Source organism: Ahaetulla prasina, chromosome 4 (assembly GCF_028640845.1).
Source record: "Ahaetulla prasina isolate Xishuangbanna chromosome 4, ASM2864084v1, whole genome shotgun sequence".
NCBI classification, from domain to species: domain Eukaryota; kingdom Metazoa; phylum Chordata; class Lepidosauria; order Squamata; family Colubridae; genus Ahaetulla; species Ahaetulla prasina.
The window spans coordinates 105145113-105163166 of NC_080542.1; the positions used below are offsets into that span (position 1 = coordinate 105145113).

Below are 18054 nucleotides of genomic sequence, written 5' to 3' on the forward strand. Positions count from 1 at the left end.
ATTCTCTGGGCAGAGACTCCAAAGCCGCCCCAACGAGGAGAGCTGCGGTGGTGGTGGCAGTTTTACTGGCAATCTGGGTAACCAGCTTTTCCACCGGCGGCACGATCTGTCATCGGAGGTGCCCAGCCAGGCAACAACTCCGGAATGCTGCTTTAAGAAAAATCTTGGGTGTCTGCTGGTGACCTGGAGCCCCAGGCACACATAACACACCGCAAGCAGCCTTTAAAAGAATCCCACGTTGCATAGCTCGCCCTATAAATCAACCGAACATTTAAAATAAAAAAACAAAAAAATTCCACAATCAACATTTCAACTATCTGGCACACTAAAGCCAGGGAAAACCAACTCAAGTCTCATTAATAAGACTGAGTAAAAAGACTGGAAATCAAGGGGAAGAGGCGTGGTCAAGGGAATAGGAAAAAAGTTCCACTTAGTCTCAACCAATAAAAATACCCATCTATGAATTGTCTGAGCAGTGCACTGGAAAAAAGTGTGTCTTATAGTCCAAAAAATACAGTAGATAAGAAATCAAAACGCAAGTCATGATGGTAAAAAGGAATTGCTGCTTATTTCCCAGGCTGGCATATCCTACCAGAATGCTTAATTTTTCCCCTCTGCTGTCCTAAACTACTGTTTCAACACAATGAATCCCACTAATTAGCTTACCCAATTGATGGTTTGATAATATCATACTCCTTGCCTGTACCTTCCCTCATCCTGAACTCAAATGAAACTTCATCCAACAAAAAAGTGCTCGAATGGGGGAAACAACCAACATGAGGGAAAGGAATACCTAGCGTTTATTTTTGATCTTGTGTCTCCTGTGCTCTCAGCCAAAGTCCATTAAATTATGGTTTTATTGTTATAAAGTAAACTCAAAAGTTTACTTAAAATACATTTAATTATATTTAATTAAAAAATAAACATACAATAACATATGATAACATTATCTTCAGGACAGCTATTTAAGACAGCAATTTTAAAATGTAAACCTGAAATCTTCTCTATTTTATGTATATATTTTAGATATATATACGTTTTCGGAGGAAAAAAGATATGACTGATCTTCATAGGAATATCAGAAGACCACAGAAGTATTCCAGTAAAGGCCTGTTGCCAACTGTAAATGACACTTCTTAATATACAGAATATAAACAAACCAGCCTAATCAACAATCAGGTTGAAAGACTATTTGCATTAAACATAGACTGTAAAGAGTTTGAAAGTCAAACACTTCTATGTCTAGGCAAGCATTAAAAGCCAGAATGGTGATTTAAAATCAGCATTCATAGATTTATAAAGATGAAGGAGGCAACAATCTAAATCAAGCCCATGTTGGAATCAGTGGTGAAATCCAATTTTTTTTACTACCGTTTCTGTAGGAGTGGCTTGGTGGGTGTAGTGTGATTTGATGGGCATGGCAGAGGAAGGATACTGCAAAAGCTCCATTTCCACCCCACTCCAGGGGAAGGATACTTCAAAATTCCCATTCCCACCCCACTCTGGAGCCAGCCAGAGATGGTATTTGCCGGTTCACTGAACTAATCAAAATTTTTGCTACTGGTTCTCCAAACTGCTCAAAATTCTCCAGAACATGTCAGAACCTGCTGGATTTCACCCCTGGTTGGAATGCAGAATTATAACTTCAAATTAATCACGAAGAAGAATTTGAAACATACTAGGTTTCAGGTGATCTTCAAGGAAATTCTGTATAAATCAAAATATGGCAATACTCATTTATTTAAAAAAAATTCAAGCATATTTGTACTAAACTATAAGTCTTGATAGTACTAAAATCAATTTCATAGTCAGATATAATTATTTGAAACATCACTGATTTTTTTAGACATGCTATTAGGTTATCACAATTGTTTTACTAAACTATTATTTCCTTTTTAGGTTATGTTACTTGTGCAATGCATGTACCAGATCTCCACTCCACCCTAATTTCTTCCAGGATTTCTATGTAAAATAGATACCGGTAGTACAGCCGATGCTTGTCTTGCCCCAAACTCCCTAGGATAATTGGCTGAAAAATACAAAGGTAATCGGGCATAAACTTTTTTAAAAAATTAATTTCATCCTTACCTATTCCACTATCATCAAGTCTCATGTAGCCTTCTGCTAAGGAACTAAAACCTGTTAGTCCCCCCATTGCAGCATAAGGGACATCGTGCCCAACTGGCTTTCCTTGGGCTAAACGTTCCTCTTTTGTTTCCACTATAGTTTCATGAGAATATGCTGGCTGGCCACATCCACAAGTAAAGCAACTGTGAAACCCTGCACATTTGGAACCTAATGCAAAACATATTTTGAAAAAGTAAGAATTTGTTTGAAAAGTTTCCATTCAATGTCAATTTTGCTTGCCATAGCCTTGGTGATATAAACAATTGCTACAACTGAAACCTTTTAATATTCATATATGTATTATTTAAATAAGACAGACATGACGAAAAGACTAATAGCTACAAGATAATTATTTCTACATCTGGAATCATAAAGACTACTATTCTTTGCTTAGATAATAATTTGCAGGTGAGTTCTAATTTTCCAATGAGTTGTCTGAGAATAGGAACAGTCTTATTGTGTGCATGCTTGAAAAAGACAACATTGAGGATCTCCTATTTGGAAACAGCATATATTTGATTATTGTGTATCATTATGCAAATTAATCAGATTTAAAGTGTTTATTTATTTAGCCTGCTTGCTTGCCACTTCAATCAAAATTTACACTCGACAGGTCACATAAAAATACAATATAAAAGAAACCCAATTTTAATTAAAAATAAAACATCAAGACAAAATTAGAGAACAAAGGATAGTGATAACACAAATCAGAGATTTTTCAGAAAATTCAGTCTGTAGAAGCTTATAGAAATCAACAAAGAAAAACCAGCCAACTCTTCTCAGGGAGACTATTCCACAATATTGGAGCTGCAACAGAAAAGCAGCACCTCCTTACCTCAACTCCCTGAACCTCCCAAAAGTATGGAATTTGCAGCAGTTTCTCCTGACTAGATCTAATCAGGCAAGCCAAAGCTGGATAAAGAAATATTTATGGTGAATCTTGAATTAGTTTCCTGATTGCAGAATTTGTTACTTCCAAAGCAATAGATATACATTGTTATGATACTGAGATGGTATTTAAAGAAAGGTATCTGTAGATAGTAATTACTTTTAAATATAAAGTAATTTAATCAAAGTACACTTACACATATTGCATAGAAATCCAGTTGCTGGACTATGCTGATCTGCAAAGTGCTTACATCTACAGCGGATGGGCTGAGTACCGTTAAGAGGAACAAAATTGTAAGATTTGCATGCACACCAGCTCACTCTACAAGGTAGAGAAATAGGACGTTCTTTTGGAATCACTTCAAAATCTGTTTTGTGTTGTTTATATCTAGGAAAAAATTAAAAAATGCAGATGCACTGTTTAGTTACTATTCTCTTATTAGAATATTTAAGAATCTTCTTATTCAAAGACATTTAATAACTTTATAAAATGGGTGAGGCCAATACATTTTGGCAGAATCTTCAAAATCTCAATTTTAATCCCAGATTTGGAGAAAATATGCATCAATATTTTAATTCAATGGTCCTCAACCTTTCTGGGTTTGTGGACCAGTAGGGGAGGAAAGAGGGGATGGTTCCAAATGAGCTGGGGGGAGGGACGGGCACCTGCTCTTTGTGCAAATGGGGCTGTGCACTTGTGCTCTCACCCGCTGCTTTCACAGCCAGGTTCCAAACAGGCCATGGCCCAGTATTGGGCCACAGCCTAGAGATTGGGGGGCCCTGTTTCAATTGATCCCTAGAATTGCTCAATTTTCTATTTGTTTTTGGGCCGATAATAGCCAGAAATATTGTGGCTTCCAAAGTATGAATCTCTGAATGAATCCTTCCCAGCAGTATTATTTGGAATGAACTTTGTTCTGAACCGAACGTAATCCAAAATGGAAAGTCAAATTTTCCCAATACCACAACCCTACTAAATTAATTTTACTTATCAGTAATTTACATAGAAAAAAAAGAACAAGGTCATGAGTTTTGCCCTGTTGAACAACTCAAAAGTATGTGAGTATATACTGTATATATATGTATACACACATATATACATACATACCAGTACATATTGTGCTTAATAGATTTATTATATATCAGAAGTGAGGAATGAACAGATCTGCACATTTCTAGGACAAAATGTTTCTAACTTAATAAAAGGAATATGAGCTGTTAAAGCTTTACTTTCTCTTGGTTATATTTATAAATTCAACCAAAAGCAGAGAAACAATATTCTGTGCTCAAAAGAGTTGTTATTGAGTATGATAGCACAGACCAGCAATGTACAGTTATTGAGCCATTACCATTCAGAGAAAAAAAATTAATAATAATTCTGTTTTACTTCTCACACAACAAAAACCATACTAGAAACAACGAAAAGGATAGAAATTGGCATTATAAATGTACTACCCTGAGAAAAAGGTAGTCCGTAAGCTAATTAAAATAGGTTTACTGTTGTAGGATAGGAGAAAATTCAAAAATAAAATAGTATATAGGTATATAGGTTAGAAATGATATAAGAGGAGATTCAATTTTGCTTAAGTAGGGGGGTTGGACTGGATGACCTGCAAGGTCCCTTCCAGTTCTGCTATTCTGTTAAATTTGTTAGACATTATTCTGCTTTAAGATAGTGGAGAAGAGACACGCTGAAAATGTAACAATGTTGTGTTAGAATAAACCTTGTCTGAGGCCAGTTAGAAAGAGGCTCAGCTATGGGGACATTCCTTAATGCCAAGGCAATAGAGATAAGGAAGAGCCATGCTTGCAAAATATTTTATGGGTAGAAAAAGGGAGGTATTGGTAGTAATAGGAAGGTGTTGAAGAACATGAAATTAGAGAAATGATGTTGTCTCTGAAGGCGCCCTGGATTAGCTGTGATCGGTCACTGGATCCAATGTAGGAGGGGCATGGAGGGGCGTTGTGATAGGGAACTATAAAATGTGATGCTTTTTAAATTTCAGGTGTGGCTTCCTGGCTCAAACTTCTTGTTGAGATCTGCTGGGATATACCCACCCTATTTTGCAAAATAGATTTTAATAAAGTCTCTTTGTTTTCATCGACCCATGCTTGTTGGCTGAATTTATTTCCAACACTGTTAACCCAAAGTAAGATAACCAAGATTTTAAGACAATACCCATTTTTCCCTATTAAGATGAGGCAACAAATGCAAAACCACTCTTCTGTTTTAAAGACAAAAATCATTTGTATATTATATTATAAATATATAATGTATATGATTATTAAAGACATGTAGTCTCTTAATCATCTTTTTAATCTAAGATAAACTTTAATGCATCATCCATTGGCACAAATATAGAATGCCTCACCTATGAGAACAAAAGCAGGGTGTTTCTGGACCCACGAGTTTACAGTCAATGCCGGTTGGTGATCTCCAACTCACATATAATCTATTTTGCAACCGAATTGGTAGTACTTGTTTCTTATATTTTTCATATTCTTCCGGGGTAAACAGTTTCCCACCATCATCTTCTCCTACGATTCTGAAAAAGTGTTGATTTCTATAATACTTTACATTACAAATTTAATTAAAACTGTAACCAACAACCTTTTTAATAATATGTACATAGAACACAGGGAGAACTTGTTATATCATGAGTGAATGAGACAGAAAATATACATAACTAGGAATTCTAAGTCTGAAAAGAAATACCGTATATACTCGAATATAAGCCGATCCGAGTATAAGCCGAGGTCCCCAATTTTACCCCAAAAACTGGGGTAAACTGGGGACTCGAGTATAAGCCGAGGGTGGGAAATGAGGCACCTACGGTTAAAGCCTCCTCCTCAGCTGAGAAGGCTGGCCTCTCACTGCACCGGCAGGGCTTCCGTCCGCAAAATGTGAAAAAGAAAAAAACCTCAGTATAAGCCGATCCGAGTATAAGCCGAGGGGCTTAAAAAAAAAAAAACCTCGAGTATAAGCCGTATAGACCCGAGTATAAGCCGAGGGGACGTTTTTCAGCACAAAAAACGTGCTGAAAAACTCGGCTTATACTCGAGTATATACGGTAAGTGAATATCTACAGACTATTATTATCCTAAATACAATTGGCAATAATTGCTTAATATAGTTGGTTAATTTATCAATAGTATTCTCCAACAAATTTTCAGGATTTGTATAATTATCATAAGATGGGAGAAATGTTTTACTCATGTCTGTATGAAACGAAATCAGAAATTATTCTTTTCTATTTTTCTTTTTCTCTTACATTTTCTTTTTTCTTTCCTTTTTCTTTTATCAGATCTTTTTTTCTGTTTATCTTTTATTTTTAAAAAAGTTGTTTGAAAAAAAGTGACAAGGATGAATTTACAGAATGAACTTGGAGTTTATGGTTACATCGTGACTCACTTAAGTGCATGGAGAAATTTCCAAACTAGGTATTATACATGACTAGCTGAATACCCGTGCTCCGCTATGAAACTATGTGATCGGGCTTGATAAATCAACACATAGAGCTTGAAAATTAATGAGTAGTTACGATCAGTTTCTTCTCTACCCTTCTCTCACTCAGCCTTGCCCCAGAGAAACCTCCCCTATCCTATCCCCTTCTCTTCCTCAGGCTTGCCCCACAGAGGCCTTTCCTATCCTGTCTCCCTCAGCCGTGCCTCACAGAAACGTCTCCTAGCCTATCCCCTTCTCTCCCTCAGGCTTGCCACACAGAGCCTCCCCTATCCTATCTCCTTCTCTCCCTCAGCCTTGCCACACAGAGGCCTCTCCTATCCTATCCTTCTCTCCCTCAGCCTTGCCTCACAGAAATGTCTCCTATCCTTTCCCCTTTTCTCCCTCAGCTTTGCCCCACAGAAGCCTCTCCTATCCTATCCCCTTCTCCGAAGACTCAGGGCGGCTTACAATGTATAGGGCAATAGTCTCATTCTATTTGTATATATTTACAAAGTCAACTTATTGCCCCCCCAACAATCTGGGTCCTCATTTTACCTACCTTATAAAGGATGGAAGGCTGAGTCAACCTTGGGCCGGGCTCGAACCTGCAGTAATTGCAGGCTTTGTGTTCTTAATAACAGGCCTTACCAGGCAGAGCTAAACCGGCCCTTTGCTTTTCTCCCTCAGCTTTGCCCCACAGAAGCCTCTCCTATCCTATCCCCTTCTCTCCCTCAGGGTTGCTCCATAGAAGCCTCCCTCATCCTATCCCCTTCTCTCCCTCAGGCTTGCCCCACAGAAGCCTCCCCTATCCTATCCTCCTCTCCCTCAGCCTTGCCTCACAGAAATGTCTCCTATCATTTCCCCTTCTCTCCCTCAGGCTTGCCCCACAGAAGTCTCCCCTATCCTCTTCTCTCCCTCAGCCTTGCCCCATAAAAGCCTCCCCTATCTTATCCTCTTCTCTCTCTTAATGATATAACACTTAATGATAATCATGGGATACAAATAAGCAATCAGGAAACAATCAATATCAATATAAATCATAAGGATTACCAGCAACAAAGTACAGTCTGTATGACTGTACAGTCATACAGTCATAAGTGGAAGGAGATGGGTGATGGGAACCATGAGAAGATTAATAGTGCAGATTTAGTAAATAGTTTGACAGTGTTGAGAGAATTATTTGTTTAGCAGAGTGATGGCGTTCGGGAAAAAACTGTACTTGTGTCTAGTTGTTCTGGTGTGCAGTGCTCTATAGCATCCTTTTGAGGGTAGGAGTTGAAAAAAGTTTGTGTCCAGGATGTGAGGGATCTGTAAATATTTTCATGGCTCTCTTCTTGATTCATGCAGTATACAGGTCCCTCAGTGGAAGGCAGGCTGATAGCAATTATTTTTTCTGCAGTTCTAATTATCCTCTGAAGTCTGTGTCTTTCTTGTTGGGTGGCAAAACCAAACCAGACAGTTATAGAGGTGCAAATGACAGACTCAATAATTCCTCTGTAGAACTGGATCAGCAGCTCCTTGTGCAGTTTGAGCTTTCTGAGTTGGCGCAGAAAGAACATTCTCTGTTGTCCTTTTTTAATAATGTTTTTGATGTTAGTTGTCCATTTTAGATCTTGCAATATGGTAGAACCTAGAAATTTAAAGGTTTCTACTGTTGATACTGTGTTGTCTAGTATTGTGATAGGTGGAAGTATGGAAGGGTTTCTCATAAAGTCTACCACCATTTCTACGGTTTTGAGCGTGTTCAGTTCCAGATTGTTTCGGTCGCACCATGAGGCTAGTAGTTTGACCTCCCGTCTGTATGCAGATTCATCATTGTCTCGAATGAGACCGATCGCTGTTGTGTCATTTGGGAACTTCAGTAGTTTAACAGATGGATCATTGGAGATGCAGTCATTGTTATACAGAGAGAAAAGAAGTGGGGAGAGCACACAGCCTTGGGGGTCCCCTGTGCTAATTGTACAGGTATCTGATGTGATCCTGCTTAGCTTCACCTGCTGCTTCCTGTTTGTTAGGAAGCTTGTGGTCCACTTACAAGTGTGTTCAGGTACCTGTAGCTGGTTTAGCTTAATTAGAAGAGTGTCTGGAATGATGGCATTGAATGCTGAACTAAAATCTACAAAGAGGACTCTTGCATAGATCTTTGGAGATTCAAGATGTTGTAGGATGTAGTGCAGAGCCATGTTAACAGCATCATCTGATGATCTATTTGCTCGGTATGCAAATTGCAAGGGGTCTAACAGCGGATCCGTGATGGTTTTCAAGTGGGACAGCACTAGCCTTTCAAAGGTTTTCATGATTACAGATGTTAAAGCAACTGGTCTGTAGTCATTCAGTTCCTTGATGGTGGGCTTCTTTGGCACTGGGATGATGGTAGAGCGTTTGAAGCAAGAAGGAACATAGCACATCTCTAGTGATTTATTGAAGATATGGGTGAAGATGAGGCCAATTGGTCAGCACAGACTTTTAAGCAAGAAGGAGTTACCTTGTCTGGGCCTGGAGCTTTTCCTGGCTTTTGTCTGTGAATTAGGTCCTGTACTTCCTTTTCTGTGATCACTAGGGATTGTGAACCCAATGGAATGGGGTCAGTTGTAGGAGACTTGGCTGTTGTTGGTGCGTCTGAGATGGGAGTTGTGGAGATAGGTGGCTGTAGTTTCCTTTCAAACCTGCAGTAAAACTCATTCAAGTCATCTGCCAGTTGTTGATTTCCTTCAGCCTGGGAAGGAGGTTTGCCATAGCCGGTGATATTTTTAAGAGTTTTCCACATGTTTGCTGTTTCATTTGTTGAGAACTGATTCTTTAGCTTTTCAGAATAGCTTCTTTTGCTGTTCTGATCTCCCTTGTTAATACGTTTCTGGCCTGATCGTACAGCATTTTATCACGTTTTCTGTAGGCTTTCTCTTTGGAATGACGTAGCTGCTTAAGTTTAGGTATGAACCAAGGTTTGTTGTTACTGTATATTCGCAAGTTCCTTGTCGGTACACATAGGCCTTCACAGAAGCTGACATATGATATTACAGTATCTGTGAGTTCATCCAGGTCTGCAGAGATATCTTCAAAAATATTCCAATCAGTGCAGTCAAAGCAGGCCTGTAGCTTTAATTTTACCTCCTCAGTTCAGGTCTTCATTGATTTAATTGTTGGTTTTGTGGTTTTAAGTCTTTGTCTGTAAGCAGGTACAAGGTTAATCATGCAATGATCAGAGTGTCCTACAGCTGCTCATGGTAAAGACCGATAAGCATCTTTTAGTGTTATGTAGCAATGGTATAAAGTTTTCTTGCCAAGTGGGACAATTGACATGCTGAAAGTATTTTGGTAGCTCTTTCCTTAAGTTTGCCTTGTTTAGATCTCCCAAAATAATGGCCAGTGAATTGGAGTATTTGGCTTCAGCCTCCATGATTTGGTCAGCTAGAGTTCGTAATGCCTTGTTTACACAGGCTTGTGGTAGGACATAAACAGCAATTAGAAGAAATGAGGAAGATTCATGAGGCGAATAGTATGGTTTGCAGTTGATAATTAAAGTCTCTAAATTGTCATCACAGAATTTGTAAATTACAGTTAAATCCTGACACCAGCTGCTGTTAATATATAGGCATAAGCCTCCTCCCTTCTTTTTGCCAGATGCTTCTGTAATTCTGTCTGATCGTTCAATCTGAAACCCTGGGATGTGCAGGCTGCTATCTTCAATTGATTCATTTAACCAAGTTTCAGAGAAGCATAGGACTGCTGAATTGTGAAAATCAGAATTGTATTTGTTTAAGAGGAGTATTTCATCCATCTTATTAGCAAATGAGCGTACATTGATTAGGAAAATTGAAGGCAGAGGAGTTTTATTTCTCTTATTTCTTAGCTTGATTAAAATCCCCGTCCATTTATTCTCCTTCGCCACTTCTGCTGTTTGGTTTTTTTGGTATGCCATGGCTCCAGGGAAATTGCCTCTTTCTGTGTTAGAATCTCCTTCACGTTTGTAAAGATGGGGGAGGGGTGAGATCACAGAAAGCTGCTCCTTAAAGAAATGTTGCTTAATTTTTAGCAAATGGTCTCGTGAGTAGGAAATCCGTGAGTCGCAGAGAATAATTAGAAATAAAGAAACCATTAGAGAGCATTTCATCGAGGCAGCCTTCATCAGCGCCATCTTGGAATAAGAACTAAATATTTTGACTGGGATATCAATCTTGTTATTGTTCTTCGTAGGGTAGTGTTTGCCAGTGAAGATGAGTGGTGTGTGATGATGAAAAAATGTTGTAATATCTATATATATGTTTGTAGCAGCCACAAGGAAATTGCCAAACTGCTTTGGGTAGCATCATCAAAATGGTGAAGAGCACCACAAACAAATCAGTGCTGGATAATCGCAGTTGGATATCAATTGCAGTATTGGATAGATGGCATAACTCAATTCAAAGAAGTTAACGAAGAAAAAAAAGTAATGTGTTAAAACATATATAGCCACTGAAGAGGCCTTCATCCTGCAATAAACTGATTGTGATTAGTTAAATTGGGACACCTCATTCCTTTTCTGCTCCCAATTCACCCATTAACTTTAGTACACTTTAAAGCCTGAGAGGGAACGTTTTGTGGGGACTACTCTAGACGACTCAATTTAGATCAAGCAGCTTGATTTAGGATAGGTAACAGTTCTTTGGGCCCTGATTGGAACAGAAAATGAGAGAAGTATTCTAATTAAGCACCTTATGATCTCATATGCTAGGTTTTGATGTAATCCGCTATTTGGTGGCTCCAGTGTTTGTGCAAACCCAATTCATAACAGCTTGTATACAATACATAGACAAAATTAGTGGATTCATTGAACCACGGTTTAGACTTTAGAGGTTATTGTGTTGCAATAACATAGCCAAAATGCTGAGGCCAAAAATGGAATGGAAATTCCCTATTGGAAAATGAGCCTTAAGTCTAGATCTTTATCTGGGTCGTGGTTGCTAAAGAACAGCAGTTTAGAAACTGAAGAAATTCTTTCCTATACATGGCCAGAAGACATTTATTAATTTATATGCCCAAGACCCCTAACTCTTAGGGAGCTGCCCCATAGTTTGCTGAGGTTGAGAGGAAAAAACCCGTCAATTCCATTTTATCCAATCTCTAAAATGTGTTCCTGATTCAGGTAAGCAACCCTAAATTTGTCGTAGAGTTTACAGTATAGCTAGGCTACGAGATCTGGCATACAGAAATCCGAACCGCCACCAGACTATAGCGCGGGTCTTCAAACATAATCTAAATAAACGCGGGTCTTGGAGACATGTTGTTACCCTCCTCGACGACTTCCTCTTTCGTACCGGCGCCTTAGCAACGACTTTCCCAGTCCCTTTTCGGTAGATAAGAAACGCTCGTTCAATTGGCTTCCTTACCTCTTATATTCCAAGTAATCGTCTACGGCCGCGGCAGCCCCGGACTCAAATGTCAGCCGCTCCATTACTTTGGAAACAACCTACGGGCTATCCGCAGCAGAGATGCTCTTTCGGAGATCCCGCGAAGCCTTTCCAAGAGGAATTCGAGACACGCAGAACAGAGCAATGGCTTCGGGGGAGAGGGGAGGCGGCTCCCTGTCAGGAGGAGCGGCTGGCCGCAGTGTCGCTCGGGAGGACTTGCCGCTGCTTTGGACGCAGCGGTTTCAGAACACTTTCAGCGCGCGCCTTGGTTTTGAATATATTTCGTTGAAGCTGCCGCTTTTCCGTTGCTACGTGAACGCTTTCAGCGATAAAATTACAGTTTTAACGATTTTGCGATAAAGGCAGCTAGTAAAGAAATACTAGCTAGGCCGCCCTCCCTCCTGAAATTGAGTTTGCCCAGTTGCCAGAGCCACAAACTTTGCCTGTCTAGTCAGCATAATGCTTCAGTGCGTCATATATGAACTACAAGTCAGAATGGTGATTCACTAACTACCTATATTTTATATAAATTTAGCTTGATGCAGAAGGTAGCATTTCACAACTTGGCAGCTTGAAGGTGTATGGACTTCAACTCCCAGAATTCCCCAGGAAGAAGGCTCTCTGAATAAAGCTAAGAAACAATATAAAATGCTGGCATACAAATCAGAAGATTGAGTTCTAACTTCTGTCATAGCTATGAAAGCTGCCTGAATGATTTTAGACTAGTCGCTTTCTCTCAGCCCAGCCCAATCCACCTCACAGTTATAGGGAAAGTACAGTAGGAAGCAGGACTATTAGGTATGTTCTCTGCCTTGAGTTTTATTACCTATATATATATATATAACTATGTGTGCATGCACATGTATATTGAGTTTTATTTATACATGTATATTTACATTATATACAGGCCTGCAGTTGAGGAGGGAGCACGAGCCGCAATGGCGGCTTCCCCAAAGACGACCCTCCTCCTCCTCATGCGACCCCCAGGCCGGCTGTTGCGGGGCCGGGAGGGCTCACAAGAGCTGGGATACCCTCCTCAAGTTGGCAGCCAGACTCCGCCAAAGCGCAGTGAAGGCATATGGCCAGTGGTGGAATTCAAATTTTTTTAGTACTGGTTCTGTGGCTGTGGCTTGGTGGGCGTGGCAGGTGAAAGATACTGCAAAATCCCCATTCCCTCCCCACTCCTGAGGAAGGATATTGCAAAATCTCCATTCCCACCCCACTCTTGGGCCAGCCAGAGGTGGTATTTGCTGGTTCTCCGAACTACTCAAAATTTCTGCTACTGGTTCTCCAGAAACTGTCAGAACCTGCTGAATTTAACCCTTGCACATAGAACGGGCGGGTTGACCAGCTGACAGGCTAGCATCTTTGGCGAGGGTGCTATGGCTTTCTCCGAGCCTGATCCTTGGGGTGGACATGCAAGATTCGGCAGTTGTTGTTAGTTGTGAAGTCATGTCTGACCCATCGTGACCCCATGGACAATGTTCCTCCAGGCTTTCCTGTCCTCTACCATCCTCTGGAGTCCATGTAAGCTCATGCCTACTGCTTCAGTGACCCCAACCAGCCACCTCATTCTCCCTTCTTCTTTCCCAGCGTTAGGCTCTTCTCCAGTGAGTCCTTCCTTCTCATTAGGTGGCCAAAGTATCTGAGTTTCATCTTTAGGATCTGGCCGTCTAAAGAGCAGTCATGGTTAATCTCCTCTAGGGCTGACCGGTTTGATTGCCTTGCAGTCCAAGGGACTCGTGGAGTCTTTTCCAGGACCAAACTTCAAAGGCCTCAATTCTTTGGCGCTCAGCCTTTCTTATGGTCCAACTTTCACAGCCATACATTGCAACTGGGAAACCATAGCCTTGATTATATGCACTTTTGTTGGCAGGGTAATGTCCCTTTTTAGTATGCTATCTAGATTTGCCATAGCTTTCCTCCCCAGGAGCAAGTGTCTTTTAATTTCTTGGCTGCAGTCCCTATCTGATCTTGGAACCAAGGAAAATAAAATCTGTCACTACCTCCATTTCTTCCCCATCTATTTGCCAGGAATTGAGAGGGCTGGATGCCATGATCTTTCTTTTCTTAATGTTGAGTTTCAAGCCGTTTGCACTCTCCTTCTTCACCTGCCTCAAGAGGCTCTTTTGTTCCTCTTCATTTTCTACCATTAGTGTGGTATCATCTGCATATCTGAGGTTGTTGATATTTCTCCCGGCAATCTTAATTCTAATTTTTGATTCATCTAGCCCCACCTTTCTGATGATGTTGTTTGCATATGCAGTAAGTTAAATAGGCAAGGTGACAGTATACAGCCTTGCCAGACTCCTTTCCCAATTTTGAACCAATCAGTGGTTCCATGTCCAGTTCTAACTGTTGCTTCTTGACCCACATATAGGTTTCTCAAGACAAATAAGATGATCTGGTACTCCCATCTCTTTTAAGAACTTGTTAAGGTTCGGCAGGGCCAGCCTCTTTTTCCCACTGCACTGAGCTTCTTTACTCCTCCAGCTGAGCTGTGCCACTGGCGGCGTTGATTGAAAAGTATCCTCTGGGCGTCTAAAGTCTCACATGCGAAATTTAAATTTAAGCCCAGAAGATGCTTTTCAATCAACACCACTGGTGGCACAGCTCCACTTGCTTTAGAGAGGGTATCCCCACTCCTGCGCAAACATGTGCGAGAGAATGAGAGAAAAGGGGAGAAAAACAGGGAGAGAGACAGAGATGAGAAAATGGAGGGAGAGAATGAGAGAGGAAAAGAAGAGAGAAACAAATGAGAGAGAGGGAAAGAGAAATGAGAGAGAGCTAAAGGGAGAGAATGAGAGAGAGGGAAAAGAGGGCAACAAATGAGAGAGAAGAGGAAAGAAAGAGAAAGAGAGGAAAAAGAGAGAGAAATAGAAATGTGAGGGAGAGAGAGAAAGGGAGATAAAGAGAGATGAGAAAATGATGGAGGAGAGAATGAGAGGAAAAGATGGAAATAAATGAGAGAGAGAAGGGAGAGGAAGGAAGGAAGGAAGGAAGGAAGGAAGGAAGGAAGGAAGGAAGGAAGGAAGGAAGGAAGGAAGGAAGGAAGGAAGGAAAAAACAAAAAATGAGGGAGAGGAAAAAGAGAAATGAGAGAACACTGGAGAGAAAGAATGAGAGAGGGAAACAAACGAGAGAGAGAAGGGGAGAGAATTAATGAATGAAAGAAAGAAAAAGAGGGTGGAGAGGGAAAGAGAGAAAACAAATGAGAGAGAGGGAGGGAGATTCCCACAGAAAACACAGGGGAGCCAGAAAATCTGGCTAAGTATGGCTGGGTGGGGGTGTAATGTGACTGGGTGGGAGTGACAATGAGATGGCCATGCCCAGCCAGGTTTTGTGGCTCCCGGTGTTTTCTTTTCTGTGGGAAGCGGGTCCAAATGGCTGAGTGTTTAAATTTGAAGACCCAGCTTAACAATGTAAATTTTGGGCTCAATTGTGGTCATAAATCGGGGATTACCTATAAATGGACAGATTGCAGTGAGATATATTTAGAACTAAATAGGCACAGGATTTCCCTTCATTCTATTGCTATCTTTTTTCTTTGAGTCAGTGTTGACTGCTTGGCTATGTCCCTGCGAGACTGAAAGAAAGGAATTAGCACAAGATTGCCCAGCTGTCTAGGACTAGAACTCAGATATCCCTGCTTTAATCCTAAACCAAACTTGCTGTTTTATTTATCAAATAGATATTAAAGCAATACTAACAACTGGATATATGTTATTTTACAGAATTACAATAAAAAACTAATAAAAACTTTTGAAACAATATGTGAAAAGATCAATAGGGACTCATAGTATGGACATATATTTTATTTAACCTTTCCAAATATTACAGTCATGTGAAAAGGAAACCATTTGAAACTGTATTATCTAGAACCACAAATCTTGTTTTTCTAAATATTTTTTTAAACCACATAGCATATTCTAAGCAAAAATAGCAGAGCAATCTTTTTACAAATCATTCTATATAGGTGCAAAACCCAAACTGGCACTTCATTTTATAATTTACGATGCAGAATGTAGACTGTACTATAGAGCACCTTCACCACAATTCTCCACTATAAGGCTAACATGGATATAAGGCAATGCTGACCTCTCTGTTCCCATTTCAAATTCATTTGAAAAGATCCTGGTTATAAAACCAGTTATTAATGCTTCACAAGAATTGTGTGCATAACAGACTGTACTGCTTTAGCATAGATTTTCAGTAAACATCAAAATGCCTTGCTTCCAATAATCAGAGTTCAACCCACTCCTCTTGTTTTTATTTCAGGAATAACTTGAGATACAGTATGCCCCATGTATCATCATCTGTAAAATATATTGAATAGGAAAGCAATGAATAAGAAGCTAATAGTGTTCAACATCCAATTAATGTGACTTCATCATAAGTTATATCTTCAGTTACTAAATACATGTATTAAATGTTTCTGGAATAGCTATATACATTACTATTTTTTAATCAACTGTTCTAGTTCTGTAGCAAGATTACACTTTGGCACATTGCTACTTTAGATTTTCTCAAGTGTAACTATTTTTAAAACATTCTTTCTCAAGCTATTTCACAGTGCAAAAAGACACTCTTTGGAGCACCATCTTTGAGATGGAACAAACTTAAATTGGAACAAAAAACTGCCTACTAATTTTAAAATACTTATCTATACTTAAAATCTGCTCACTTTAAAGGCATTCCTTTTTCACTATGGATTAGTAAACCAGTTCATAAGATCAAGCCAATTTCCTATTTAAATTTATTTAGATATTAAATCTATACCTTTTCTGAAACTATCATAGAATTTTCTACTTGATTTGTACAATACCTATACTTTTCTACTCAACATCTTTAATTAGAGTAGTTAAGTTTTCTTTCAAAATGAGGCATCTCCATATCCAGTAAAAGATCAGTCCAAATGCTCAGACCTTGGACTTCAAAGTTCCCATCTTGGGCCTTGAGCTGTCTTAGCCAAGTCTGGACTGCACTGCCCAGAGGCTCTGGCTCCTGGTAAAGGCAATTGACACGGTCCTGCATCTCCTCCCAAGATACTTCATTTTCTTTTACACCACCAGTTTGCCATTTCCCATGCAGAGGATCATAACTGAGGCTGTTTCCCCAGGCTGAGAGGAAACTCAAATAGGAAGCAAGTAATTCAGAGTAATGGGCACAAAGTGAAGCCAAATATCGGGGAGGCAAAAAGCGGCAGAAGGACAAAAGACGAGCTGGGTCTCCAAACAGCAACCAAGGAAGGAGAAACACCTTGGCCTCCATTTCCCAACCAGGCTCCATCAATGCTGCAGCCACAATTCTGTACAGCATGGAACCGCAGGGCAAACAGTCTAACAAGGCTGAGGAAGATCGACCTTGGTTCCCATCACCACCTCTGTCACCTTGTAGCTGTGAAAGCAGCATCTGAGCCTGGACTCTCACTGGCAGTCCTTCCCATTGTTCAATACCAGCTGTTCCTTTTATAGGAGATTCCAAGAGACCAAGAAGTTGAGAGGCAGCTTTACGTCTTGCCAGTAGATTGATGAAGGGCTCTGTTCCACTGGTTGCTGGGATCAAGAAGTTGCAGAATAGGCTATGGCGGGTGGTAGAAGATAATGCCGGATTTTCCAGCAGTGCCAAACCCAGAAGCTCTGGGCAGCGCTTCAAGTGACTTAATCTGACTAAACTTCTTTTTTTCAGCTGTTGCTTCAAAGCTTCCCGGAGGGTTGGTTGAGCCCGAAGATGGCTGTGAAGTCGCCGAAAGAAGTGCCCCCAATTTAGAGCTCGTGTTAGAGTCGTGGGATCCCAACTTTGTACCATTCGTGAGCGGGAAGCTGCCAAAAGGCTAGGTAGCTGCTCAGTTTGTAAGAGTAGCATCTCCATGAGGCGGAGCAAATTTCCTTGTTACTGTCAATTGGCAACCTCCAAAGAAAATGTTTTCTTTTGCTAAGAGATCACTCCCTAGAAATATTGTTTGGTTTCTGATTGCTCTAAGATTTGGTTTTCATATAGAAAATTTCTGCTGCCTGGCCTGTTGCTGTAGGTATTGTTTGCAATTCATTCCATCAATTCCATCATTTTTTCTTCCTATTGTTAGATTTCTTTTGTTTGTTCTGAGGGAATTTTCTGGCTAGCTTGTTCTTTGATCGTGTGTGTGTGTGTGTGTGTGTGAGTGTGTGCATGCGTGCGTGTGCGTGTGTTACCTGCTTACCTTCCTACA

General features: G+C 40.2%; 2 protein-coding genes across 2 annotated transcripts in view; both read right to left on the reverse strand.

The window, feature by feature from the left end:
* Positions 1-12257, reverse strand: part of FAM221A (family with sequence similarity 221 member A) — a 29569-nt gene extending 17312 nt beyond the window's left edge. The window contains exons 1-4 of the mRNA XM_058181942.1: positions 11827-12257; positions 5388-5561; positions 3213-3403; positions 2089-2295 (exon numbers count right to left, since the gene is read on the reverse strand). Of these exons, the coding sequence (XP_058037925.1) occupies positions 2089-2295; positions 3213-3403; positions 5388-5561; positions 11827-11891 (637 nt within the window). The 5' untranslated portion in view covers positions 11892-12257. The remainder of the gene's footprint in view (positions 1-2088; positions 2296-3212; positions 3404-5387; positions 5562-11826) is intronic.
* Positions 12258-15640: 3383 nt separating this feature from the next.
* FANCF (FA complementation group F) lies at positions 15641-17722 on the reverse strand. The gene has a single exon (XM_058179470.1). The coding sequence runs from the start codon at positions 17715-17717 to the stop codon at positions 16695-16697; it is 1023 nt and encodes a 340-aa protein (XP_058035453.1). The 5' UTR covers positions 17718-17722; the 3' UTR covers positions 15641-16694.
* Between the last annotated feature and the right edge of the window lie 332 nt (positions 17723-18054).

Coding starts and splice junctions, on each gene's coding strand:
- FANCF (XM_058179470.1), bottom strand. CDS start 17,717: ATGGAGATGCTACTCTTACAAACTGAGCAGCTACCTAGCCTTTTGGCA.